Below are 13,214 nucleotides of genomic sequence, written 5' to 3'. Positions count from 1 at the left end.
GTTGCTAAAAAAGAATATTACAGAACAACTTGTTTTGATGTTACTAGATTTCAATAAACCATTCCAAGTGAAGTGTGATGCCATCAGTGAAGCAATCAAGGCTATGATGAGCCAAGAGGAAAAACTAACTACATATTTTAGCAATAAATTAAATGAACAAAGAAAGAATTACTCTTCCTATGATAAGGAATTCTATGTTATGGTTCAAGCGCTCAAAAAATGGAGGCACTATTTAATGTCAAGGGAGTTTATTTTATACAAAGATAACCATGCATTACAATATATAATGCAACATCCAAAATTGAGCCAAAATCATGTTAAATGGATATAAATCCTACAATGTTTTACTTTTGCTTTAAAACATATTAGTAGCCAAGCTAACCGAATTGCAAATGCCTTGAGAAGAATGAGCTTGATGATGCAAGAAAGCCATATAAATGTAATGGGCTTTCATTGTATGTAAGAAATGTATGAATTTTATGCAGATTTTAAAGAGACTTATGAGGCATACAAAAATCCAACAACCAAAGATAGAAGCAAGTGGCTTGAATACATGTTGTAAGATGGTTTATTGTTTAAAAACATTCAACTTAGCATTTCAAAAGGTTCAATGCAATAAAAAATAATTAAAGAAAAACACAATGGAGGTTTAGGGGGACATTTTCGGTATGAAAATAACTATGAATAACTAAAACATTTTTATTTTTGACCAAAGATGAGGAATCGTGTTCAAAAATTTGTGAACAATCACAAAATTTGATAGCATGGAAAGGGAAAGAGTCAAAATATAGGCTTGTATACCCCACTACCAATTCTACCTAGACCTTGGGATTCAGTAAGTATGGACTTTGTGTTGGGGTTGTCAAAAATACGAAAAGGTAACTATTCAATCTTTGTAGTGGTTAATATATTTTTAAAAACGGTTCATTTCATTCTTTTTTTTTAAACCAATGATGTTACCCATATTGCTAACCGACTTTGGAAAGAAGTGGTAAGACTAAATGGAGTACCCAAGAGCATTGCCTCAGATAAAGATATTGGATTCTTGGAGCAATTTTGGAGAACTGTATGGAGAAAACTAGGAAAAAAATTAAGTTTTAGCTTAGCTTATCACCCCAATACTAATGAGAAAACCGAGATAGTTAAAAAAGGATTGGGGAATATCTTAAGAAGGTTAGTTGGAGAGCATCTGAAACAGTGGGATTAGATGCTTGCTCAAGTAGAATTTTCCTAAAATGATTCTCCAAATAGAAGTATATGTCATATTTCATTACAGATCATATATGGAATGCATCGTAGAGGAGTTCGTCAACTCAGAAGTTTGGGACAGGATAAACAAAGAAGTGCTGAAGGAGAGGAATTTGCTACAACTATGTAACAAATTCACAAGTAGGTGAAACAAAAGCTACAAAAGAACAACCTCAAGTACAAGAGCAGAGCATATTTGAAAAAGGAGAGAACAAATTTTTGACCTAGGCAAATTAGTCCGAGCACATTCGAGGAAGGAAATATTTCCTAGAAGAGAATATAATAAACTAAATTTCAAGAAAATTGGACCCGATAAAATTCTCTTTCAAAAAATGCCTACGAGATAGAGTTCCAATCAAGGATTGACATCTCTCCCAAATTTAATGTTGCAAACCTATATAAATCTTAGCCAAATGAAATAGTCCAACCAACAAATGACTGTGAGAAGAAGTAGATTCAATCACAGAAATAATTCCCAGCAACAAAGCCTTTGCAACTAAAAAAAGAGTATAATAAGTACTTGGTCAAATGGAAGAATCATTCAATAGTATATGCTAATTGGATGACTACTACATTATTATAGAAAAGTCACAATTCAATTGAAGATATCATGACCAAGAGCCCATGAACAATTTGTTCCTTGCGAGTATGGCGTAGGAGCATTGATCAAATTCCATTTTGACCTATAGAAAGTAAAAATAATTTACTAAAAAGGTTGATTTCTCAATCTTAACATTATGTTGTGTGTAGATTAAAGGAATTCATAGAATGTTTACTCATAGTATTATGTTAAAAAAAATAAAATTAAAATTGATCTCAAGCTAAATCCGGCTCATCTGATCCTATTTTTAAGGATCTAAATGTAGCCCAAAGTATTTTTTAATCGAGCCTCAAATTAATGTAAGGATTGGACTTATGTGCCCCCACTCTCCACATAAAGTTTAAAGTTTGTAGAGTGAGCCGATTCTCGACCTCGATAGGGGACCCATGAGGTTGGCCCTTGATTTAATTGGGCCCTGTTTGGTAGAATTTATTGGTTAACAACGTGAACAATGGACTTTGTGCTAAGTTTAGTTATAAAGGAATTTCTTCCCGCACCTGACTACTACACATGAATATATATATATATATATATATATATAAATAAATAAGGGTTTCAACATTCTTCATTAATTAGAAATTATAATTATCTTATGAAAATAAATAATAATATATGTTAATATAGATTATTTTAATTATGGATCTATCATATAAATGTGCAATTTTTCATTTTTTGAATTGTATTTTTAAATGCATAAATGGATTGTATAGACTACACACCTTAAATTTGTAATTTCCATAAATATTTTATAGATTCAAGTCAAATTAACCGAAGAAATGTACCTTGACCAAAATGTAAAATAGCGAGACTATTGAAATGTTTTAAAATGTTTTAGCGATAAGAATTTAAATTTTTTAATTGTTTTAAATCATATATACATAGTTTACATTGAAATATTTTATACATCACATTGTCCATCTTAAAATATTATTTCTTTATTAATATATTTTTAAATGCATGTCAACATTATTTAACTTTACATGGTGAAATATTTTATTTATGACCAACATTAAATATTCGTATTATTACTATTCAATGTAGAGGAACGAGCCAAGAAATCAAGACATTACATTCCACACAAACAAGTTGACTTGGACACCAAGGATTAGATTTAAGACGTTGATAATTCCACCAAAGCTAGAACAATCTCCTATATGCAAACCATTAGTCTCTAATGACATATCAAGACTCTCATGGGCCGATTCCTAAAAGTGAATGTCAAACAAGAATTGGTCATCATTATGGTAGAATTGATGGACAAAGTTGGTAGGATCAATACAAATGTCACTTCCCTTCACAAAAGATTGATAAATCTCAGTTTTCCTCCTCTAACAATGACAATGAGCCACAACTACTGATTTAGGTGGATTCTCTTGTAGAATTAACTCCAAACTAGCTAGTGAATTCAAGTAGAATTTCTTTAATGTCAATGTTATTAGCATGTTTATTAGTTTAGGGTTTAATTTATTTGCTAGTCATAGTTTCTGTTTGACATTCTATGAGATTAGAAATAAAATTTATAATCTTAAAACTTTGAACTTACTAATGGTCTAATTCCCCAAGTAGCAAACCAATAGCTTATGATAACCATTTGTATCAACCCTTTTGGAAATAATAAAAACAATCAAACTTCAAAAACTATATATATAATTTTCATTATAATTATATTAAAAAAAATATATTCTTTTAATATATTTAAATGGTTGGAAAACCCAAAATCATTCTCACAAGAAGGATTATGCCATCATATGATGTTAAAGAAGTGGGGAATGAAAAACTATTTTTCCTAGTCCATGAGGTCTTTGATACATGGTGATCGAGTGTTCTATTAAGGCACTCCTTGATGTGAAGTCACCAGTTCAATTCCCCATCTTGATCTCTTAATGCACTTCTTAATGTGAAGTCACTAGTTCAATGCACTCAATGATGTGAAGTTACTAGTTCAATTCCCCACCCGCTTATATTGGACACGATGAAGATGTAACCATGCCAAACTTCCAAAAAAAAGCTATTTTTCCTAATAAAAATACATAATAAATCCCTATTTATAATATTAACTACTTTTATATTATTTTAATTAAAAATAAAAAACAAAAATAAATAAAAATAAAAAATTATTAAATTGGTAAACATCTTACTATCATACCAATAAAATATGGAAACAAATTTATTAATCATCAATTTGTAAAATTAAACTTTCTTCTATTATATTGAGAGTTTATTTGTGCTTAAAGTATTTATAACATTTATATTGTCATATAAAAATGCCTCAGCATTTTAAAAAAATATCAATTTATCTTAAACTTAGGTATACTAAATAATAATATTAATCAAATTTCTTTAAATAACTTAAATATAATATATTAAGTTTTCATATTAAATAATAATCAAATTTACACCTTAAAAAAAATACACAGATTCAAAACCTCCTAAAAACAAATCACAAGTTAAAAACCAGGAAAAATATATTATATATAGTTTGTAAAAAACAATTGATATCATTCAACATAATTACAAAACTTAAACATCATACTTACCCTAAAATTATTATAACTGTTTACATGCTTTCCAGGACTTTAATTGCATACCATAGTTACACATAAAAGCCACCACATTAATCACATAACGTAAAAGCCACGACATTAATCACATAACAGTTTGACATAGTTCAGCATGCCTTCATAACACTGGAGATATTCAAACTGTGTTCATATTTGTCACTAATCCTGGATGACTTTAATTACAGTTCTCAGAACACTGGAGATATTCAAATTGTGTTCATATTTGTCACTAATCCTGGATGACTTTAATTACAGTTCTCAGACCCTCTCCTTTAAGCATGTGATCAAATGCCTTGTTGATGTCAGCAAAAGAAACCTTGTCTGTAACAAATTTATCCAGTTCAAGCTCCTGCAAATTTACAATCAAGGAAGGAGAGATTAAAACCGTAATTAGAGTTAATTAGATATGATAAGCATAGATTGCTCCCGTCATGGCACGGACAAAGAAAAAACAACTGGGAAATATGACCACACAGTGTTATCTACAATTATGGTTTGAATAAGCTGTTACAACTATGTTATGAAGTCTTACCCCATTCAAATACATCTCTACAAGGCCTGGCAAATCAGTACGAGGCTTATAATTTCCAAAGAAGGTTCCTTTCAACGTTTTCTCGCTCAGAAAGTTTACAGGATTCGTTTTAAAGACTGCGTCTGAACGAGGGACCCCTGTTAAAACGGCTACACCCCAACCCTGCAAAAACAGAACTCTGATATCAAACATATGCATTGCCTGCATTTTCTTAATTAAATTGAAGCAATCAGTTTAAAACTACAACTTAGAATTGAAATGATTGATGTATCTTAAACCAAAGGAAACCAAGATCTAGTACATCATGGCAGCATTCCAAAGCTTGAACCATGGCCTCAATACTCCCTGTGCATTCGACGCTGCAGTCCACCCCTCCATCAGTTTTTTCCGCAATTACCTGTAAACATTTTTTATAAGTGTTTGGAAATTAAGAGTCTACACTGCTTTGAATGGATGGTGAATGAGTACACTCCATGCGAAAACTTAAAATCTCCCCCACCTAAGTACTAAAGTACCACACTAATCAAAAGCAACCAATACTCTGATCTGGGAGAGAGTTTGATGATCATTTTGGGCAGCTCAACGTACCTGCTGAATAGGTTTTTCGTACTCTTTAGGGTTTATAAATTCCGTTACTCCAAATTGTTTTGCTGAGAAAGGAAAGATTACAAGAAAGGGTTAAAAAGGCAATTCTACAAGTCAACATATCAACATATCATATCAACATATGTACACAGACTTTCCAATAATGGAAGTGGGAAATATACAATTACCTCGTTCATATCTCTCATTATTGAAATCGATTCCAATTATTCGAGCAGCTCCTGCAATTCTTGCACCTTCACAAGCCTGCGTAGTTAAACTCGGGTCAGAACGCTAACATATAATTAAACTCTACCCTCATCATATTGGTCCCAATGAAAATGCAGGTAGGGGAAGTGAACAGAATAGTCCCTAGAAAAATGTTTGACTTTAAAACTGCAACATATACTAATATGCATACAGTGGAACATAAAGAGGGCACTTGTTATTAGTACTTACAGCAAGCCCAACAGCCCCCAGGCCAAATACTGCTACTATCGAACCCTTCTTGGGTTTGCCTGCGTTCAAAGTAGCACCCATCCCTGATTCCACAACAGAGAAGAATTTTACACAACAATTCCAGTCAAAGAAACCATTATGAATGATTTTATAATTATTAACAGTACAGCCAGCAAAAGTCCTCGCAATTGACATGCCCACTTTGTAAAACACTATACATTGTCAACGAGGTCAATTATTTCATTTCTTCACTCAAACTTAATATATTATCATCTCAAAATTACTTATAAAATCTTCTACAATTCAGGAAAGTAGTTTTTGCATTAATGGCAGGTTGCATCCAAACTTGGAGTCCCTCTGCATTGAGTAAATTCTGTTTTGATAGGAGATCCCAGGGCAATATAGGCCTTGCGGGGCAGGGGGTGTTTAGAGATGAGCATGGTAACATTCCAGGGAGGTTAGACAAGTTTTGGAATGGAATACCTAACAGGTAAGCAGAGATAACTTATAAAATCTTCTACAATTCAGGAAAGTAGTTTTTGCATTAATGGCAGGCTGCATCCAGACTTGGAGTCCCTCTGCATTGAGTAAATTCTGTTTTGATAGGAGATCCAAAGGCAATATAGCCCTTGCGGGGCAGGGGGTGTTTAGAGATGAGCATGGTAACATTCCAGGAAGGTTAGACAAGTTTTGGAATAGAAAATCTAACAAGCAGAGATAGAGCATATCCTAGGGCAAGATATGCCCTGCACAGACTGGCAGACAGCTTGGTATTTGGGTATAGCATAGGAAAGAATAAGAAATGACAAACGTCATTTTCCATTGATAGAGAAAACGGTAACCCATATCAATGGGAAAATCTAGAAGTCTATATTAGACCATATCAAATGGGAAAATCTCCCCGGTAAATGCAAAATGGTTAGCAAGGTGTTTTGTATATGAGAAGCAAAAGATTTATTTTATCTCCATGGATGGGAGCTCATAAGATGGCTGATAAGTTAGTGCACTAGGCAATTTTAACTAATTTTGTCCAAAGTCAATTTTTATACCTAAAGTAAAGAGCTGAACTTAATTGGATTGTAGATTTTGGAAATATTTCTGAATCTAATGGATATAAATGAGAGCAATGTTTTAATCTCATTTCTGTCTATCAAATTCCAAATATTCTCAAAATCTACAATTCAAATAATGCTGGTTAAAGTAAAGAGGAAACTAAAAATTATGCTGTCCAACTTACTAGGACAAGGGTAACCCAATAATAAGGAAAAGCCCTAAAAAGTAACGTTTAATATCTTATGGATAGAATCATGAATAAAATCTTGCAGTTTGTTTTCATAAAAGGAGAGGTACTGACATTTACAAATGCCAATCTGCTTGGGATTTTCTATACAATATATGTAACTGCTTAGTGAATATGGACAGTTATAGTCCTTGAAACTTGAAACTTGTATATGTACATGAAAATAATTTAAAATGGAAAACAGATGATTAGAAAAAAGACCCAGAAGTAAATTACCTGTAGGGACACCACAGCTTAAAACACAAACTTTGTCAAGAGGTGCCTTGGGATTAATTTTGGCAACACAGCCTGCATGCGCAACAGTGTACTCGCTGAAAGTGGACGTACCAAGGAAGTGGTGAATTGGCTTCCCATTGATGGAAAACCTTGAATTTCCATCACTCATCATAACTCCTCTTTCAGTGTCAATTCTTAGCAGATCGCACATGTTGCTTTCTTCTGACTTACAGTGCTTGCATTCTTTGCATTCGCCAGTGAATACAGGAAGGACACAATCACCCACCTTAAGGTCAGTTACCCCTTCTCCAACACTTTCAACAACTCTGTGTTAAAAAATGGGCAGCAATTAATCACAAGGAAAATTTTCCCGTAAAATACTACATTTCTGATTGAATAATTAATTTCAAAATCAATCTATTACTACATTTCTGATTGAATACTTAATTTCAAAATTAGTCTATTACTACATTTCGATTGAATAATTAATTTAAAAACATAAGTTTTGGTGTGTTAAAACACAGTGGATACCCAGCTGCTTCATGTCCAAAAATGCGGGGAAAGATAGGAGTGTGACCCTGCAACCAAACAGTAGTAGACATTTCAGTACTAAGAAAATTCAATTGCACTCAAAACAAACCAATCTAATGAAGAGCCTCGATGGAAAGATGTTTTAACCTCAAAACTACTAATCATTAACCATTTAGAACGGTGAAAAAAACATGCAAGGACTAATCCTCTAATGGTTTAAAAGATTTAGAGCTATAAATATTTATGGTTAAGATGATCTAAGTAGTCATAAATCCATCCTATGTTTTTAATTTTAAATAGAACCTATGTTTTTAATTTTACATAGAACCTTCCCTTTTCTTGCTGCATCTCCTAGTTAAATCAAAGTTAAGAGGGAGCAATTCTGGTTTCTCATATTATTTATAATTTACCTCTGCTTGCCAGAAAACAAGATCTGTATGGCATAGGGAAGTATAATGCACTTTGATTCGGACTTCCATTGCTTTTGGAGGTGCCACTTGCACTTCTTCAATCTTCAGAGGCTGGCTTGGTCCCCAAGCAACAGCAGCTATAACAAAAATCAAATTAAAAATATCAAATTTTAACAACGCAACAAAATTTTACCCCGTAACGAATGGCAACAATAAGAAGCATTACTCTATTCTCTCTGGGCTATTGGTTAACATAAATCCATCTCCACAAACAAAGGTTTTTAGGTTTTTATGGAAACAAAATTTTACACTATAACCAATCAACATCAACATCAACATTGTGTTAGTTATTGGCACTGCAATTTTTGGCGTTATTAACCAATTTAATTTCATCTTCATAAATTTAAGTTTGTATATTTTATTATTTATTTCTTATAACGGTTGTTATGAAAATATATGGTCACTCCACAATCAATCACCACGACGAAGTTCTAAAAATACACTATTTTATTTTTACTTGGTCTAACAATTAGTCTAGATCTATTTTCACAAATCTTTATTGGTTAATTCTACAACCAACCAACCACCATGTTAGTAAGAGGTACTATTCCATTATGCAAACAACCAATCAATCATGATGTTAGTAATAAACACTACTCTATTTTAAGCAACCAACCATTATGTTAGCAAGAGGTATTAATCCATTCTAGCTGATAACCAATAAACCATCATGTCAACTAGAGGCAATAATCCATTCTAGCTGGGTTTCACTGGTGGTCTAAGGACCATCCTAAATCCATATTCACAAACTTAGGAGACAATCAATCAATGACTATGTTAGCAAGAGACAACTACATTTAGATGAATCAGCAATTTTGTTTCCAAGAAGCACTACTCTATTTTGACTCACAACTTGACTCACAACTAATAGATAAAGGCACGACTCCCTTTAGAATTCCATGCTGGCGTACGGACCAGACTAGATCCGCAATTTTGTTTCCAAGAAGCACTACTCTATTTGGACTCACAACTTGACTCACAACTAATAGGTAAAGGCATGACTCTCTTTAGAATTTTGTGTTGGCCTAAGGACGAAGTGTCAAACCAACCAATTATACTATTTCATTAAGCCTAGAGGAGTTCTCCGTCTAGTATGATGGAGATGTTGTAGCATAATATAATGTAATGTTTACAATTTCAAAATAAAATAAAAAATAAAAAATATAATGTCTATGTCAAAATATCCATCTAGATGCATCAAGCCAACCAATTATACTACTTCATTGAGTCTAGAGGTGCTCTCCCTAGTACGATAAAGATGTTGTAATATAATGTAGTGTAATGTCCTATAAACATTTTTACTTGGTCAAAACAAAATAAAAATATTAAACACTTTTACATGGTAAAAAATAAAAGTATTCATTGTTTAAAATAAAAATTAAAAGAAATTTAAACTAAAGTAAAGTTGATTTGGTCAAGTTACTGGTGATTTTTGAGCTCTAGATTTATGAAAGCTGATGGTATTGACTTATAATATTCATGTGAAATATAATCTATTTAAAAGAAAAAATTAAACCAGCCCAGAATTAACTTGACTTATAATATTCATGTGAAATATAATCTATTTAAAAGAAAAAATTAAACCAGCCCAGAATTAACTTAACTCCAGATCTAACAAACTCTAATAGAAATCACCATCTCTTAATTTATTTCATTGTAGTCATTCAAACATTATGTTAATACAATACTATTCAATATTAAATATTGGTAAAATTCACTACTTCATTTTGACTTTCCTGTTAATTTAAAAACGAATCTTTACTGCATTCTTGATGGTCTGCTCACCTGAAGACAAGCGAGATCCATCTTCAAAAACTTACCATGGTTTATTTCATTATTATTATGGTCATAGCATTACATGACAACCTCGACAGCTACTCTGGATGCAATTATGATATTTCGAGGTTTATATTGTACAGCGGACCAATCTTCGAAACAATTCCAAGATATTGAATTGTAAGATAGTGAATTTTCCTGCAGGGGTAAAGGTAAATCCATGTATTTCTGAACTACTTAAGCTTTTTCTAATGGCGATTCAGACAAAAGTAGCATCTGTAAAATTGGAACCATATTATGTCTCTGACCCAGAAATTACCCTTATATGCATTCGCTGTGCTGAACACTGAAAATAGATTATCATTATCTTACTAAATATAACGTATGGAGTCTTTTAGATAGTGCAGTCATATTACCTTTGCATGTAATAACTTTTCCTGCAGTAGAGCTTGCCATTTTACTTGAAGGGACGACTTGATCCTCTAGTGGTTTCTTGGAAGCTTGAGCGCTGAAAATGGATTCAGCAAATAAATTGGATTACAATTTGGTAGTGGTTTTTTTTGGTAAGCTTGAGCGCTGAAAATGGATTTAGCAATCTAATTTTGTATCTCAATAAATTTCATATAGTTTAGATTATTTTCAAAATCTACCCTCGAAATAAAAATAATTTTACTAATTACCTTTGCATTTTACAACTTTGCCTGCAATATAGCGTGGTGTTTTCCTTAAAAGATCGATCTCCCCAAATAATCTAAAGTAGATGCAACACTGAAAAATGGGTTATTATTCCCTTTACAAAACAAAATGAATTGAGAAACTGGGCACTCATATTTACCCTTGCTTGTGAGAACTTGCTCTGCAGTAAAGATTGCTGATTCCCTTGAAGGGTCGATCCCCCCAAACGATCTCTTGTGCTAAACACTGAGAATGGATTGAATCACTGAAAGTCAGTTACTAATCTCTTGCTAAACAAATCTTATGAAGACTTTTATAATATTGACCATACAATTTACCTTTGCATGTGATAACATCGCCTGCAATAGAGCTTATCATTTTACCTCAACGATCAATCTCCCAAAATGGTCTCTTTTTGTATGGTGGTATTAATGTAATGAAGCAGTATTTAGTTTGTTTCAGAGGGCACACATCCTTTATATAGACAAATAACGAAATACTTCTCAATTAAAAAACACACAACTTGGAGTATAAACCGCCATACTGAATACCGGGGCTTGGTCGCCTTCGCTCCCTGGTTTTCTGTAAAATATTGAGTTTTTTTCTGTGGGCCTTTGGTTCACAGTCAACCTGTGTATGTTTCTGTCAATGTTTCCATTTTTTTAGATTTTAGTGCTGGCATCCGTTTTAATTAGAAATCCCAAAGTCACAATCCAGAAAACTGTCCCCACTCCATTAAAACAGTTCCAGATACTACTTCCACTGGTTTATACTTGAAAATTATAAAAAATATTATAGTTGACACTGGATTTTGTTTAGAGAACATGGGGCTCCTCCCTTGAATGATGGTTCATGCGCTTGACCTACCTACTTTGGCAGCTCATTCCAGGGACCTTTTCATTTCTAGTTGCTACATAATTACCAGTTACACACACTGGCGGGGCTACACTCATTCAGAAAATTTAAGCATCGGTTTAATGAACCATTATAAATATGTGAGAAACAATTATTAATTACACTTTGTTCGAGAGTTTGTACATACAACTCAGTGTGCAGTAGATGCTTTTGTAAAGACATGCCATCTTCCAGACCATACCTGCTAACTAATTAATTGTTAATTATGGGAGTTTGTACATACAGCTAACTAATTATTAATTATGGGAGTTTGTATATACAATAGATGCTTTTGTAAAGCATGTATCTTTCCCAAATGACGAACCATCCACAACATGATTCGAGGCGAGTTAAAGTCATCACGAAAATAGATCAAGGCAAGTTAAACTCATCACGAAAAATAGATCATCTAAAAAAGGTAGAGTATAAATGTTTTTGTAAATTTCACAGTCAACTAGTCGCACGTGGAAGGGGGTCCTTTATTTCACAAACAAGGGAATTTCATACATTAATTTGGTGTCTTGTTTAGCTGTGTCCTTAAAATTAGATAATAATAATAATAATTATCAATATATATACCTGCCCACAATAGTTGTATATGTGTATATATATTTGTGAGTATATATATATATATATAGATATAGATATGTATATATATAAAGTGATTTTAAGTATGTATATTTGAATATAATTATGCCCATAGGTATGTCTATTTTGAAATAGGGTTTTTAGAATTGTAATTTAATTATCCATAATTATTAGGTGGAGTACATGTATTTAATTTTCGTAGAATATTCTCTCGAATGCAGGTACTCCGCAAGGATAGTAAGGTGGAGGCCGAAATGGACGGCAAGTGGCCATTCCACACGACCCTCCGTAATCCGGCACATCAGTCTAAAAAATGCATTAAAACTAGCCATAAATGGCATTTAAGCGGGCGCCATTTTCAACTCGCCTGCAACTATCCACCTTGGCTTCACGCAAAGATGATTTCGGGTGATAATCATACCACTGTACATGTCTCTTATCCCCTGCCTCTGCAATGTCTATGCCCTCAGGCAGTTGCAACACCTAGCTCTCGCACTACTACGAGGAGGCGCTGCAGCATCCTATGCTGCATTGATTTAGGCCCGGGAACTCACTTCACTCAAAGCCTGGCTTGCCATTTCGTCTTCCACTCGGCCTCTGCAGCTAATCCCTCCTTTGAGCCGCCCGCTAATCCTTCTGAGCCCTCTTATCACTTGGGTTCTATCCCCGGCAAAAATTCTCATACACTTGGTGTCAACATGCCAAGAACACGCCATCGAATGCATAGTCACAGGGGTGGAAGTAGAGGAAGATTGAGTTGTCCCCCTCATTCTCCGGCCTC

The 13,214-nt window shown here is 33.3% G+C and overlaps 1 protein-coding gene across 2 annotated transcripts; it reads right to left on the bottom strand.

Moving 5' to 3' along the window:
• Window positions 1–4,426: 4,426 nt before the first annotated feature.
• On the bottom strand, window positions 4,427–11,634 carry LOC149140874 (alcohol dehydrogenase-like). 2 transcript variants are annotated; one of them, XM_089449379.1, is made up of 13 exons: window positions 11,290–11,445; window positions 11,112–11,197; window positions 10,957–11,027; window positions 10,693–10,784; window positions 8,441–8,577; window positions 8,031–8,077; window positions 7,500–7,825; window positions 5,984–6,066; window positions 5,716–5,791; window positions 5,531–5,592; window positions 5,244–5,339; window positions 4,943–5,104; window positions 4,524–4,759 (listed from the first exon to the last, which is right to left on the bottom strand). In XM_089449379.1, the coding sequence occupies exons 1-13, from the start codon at window positions 11,327–11,329 to the stop codon at window positions 4,640–4,642; spliced, it is 1,398 nt and encodes a 465-aa protein (XP_089305505.1). In that variant the 5' UTR covers window positions 11,330–11,445; the 3' UTR covers window positions 4,524–4,639. The 2 variants fall into 2 exon arrangements, with proteins under 2 accessions (XP_089305506.1, XP_089305505.1); XM_089449380.1 differs by lacking the exon at window positions 5,244–5,339 and having other exon boundaries at window positions 4,427–4,759; window positions 11,290–11,634.
• Window positions 11,635–13,214: the final 1,580 nt, after the last annotated feature.

The sequence above is a fragment of the Pinus tabuliformis genome, chromosome X (genome assembly GCF_031772625.1).
Source record: "Pinus tabuliformis cultivar Carrire ecotype Pingquan chromosome X, CPIR1, whole genome shotgun sequence".
NCBI classification, from domain to species: Eukaryota; Viridiplantae; Streptophyta; class Pinopsida; order Pinales; family Pinaceae; genus Pinus; species Pinus tabuliformis.
Note: the sequence above shows the minus strand (reverse complement) of the source record. Positions and strands in the feature narration are given on the sequence as shown.

Coding starts and splice junctions, on each gene's coding strand:
- LOC149140874 (XM_089449379.1), bottom strand. CDS start 11,329: ATGATAAGCTCTATTGCAGGCGATGTTATCACATGCAAAG. Junction 8,578..10,692: donor AAAAGTTATTACATGCAAAG/GTAATATGACTG, acceptor TTTTTGTTATAG/CTGCTGTTGCTTGGGGACCA. Junction 6,067..7,499: donor AAGCTGTGGTGTCCCTACAG/GTAATTTACTTC, acceptor TTGTGGAATCAG/GGATGGGTGCTACTTTGAAC.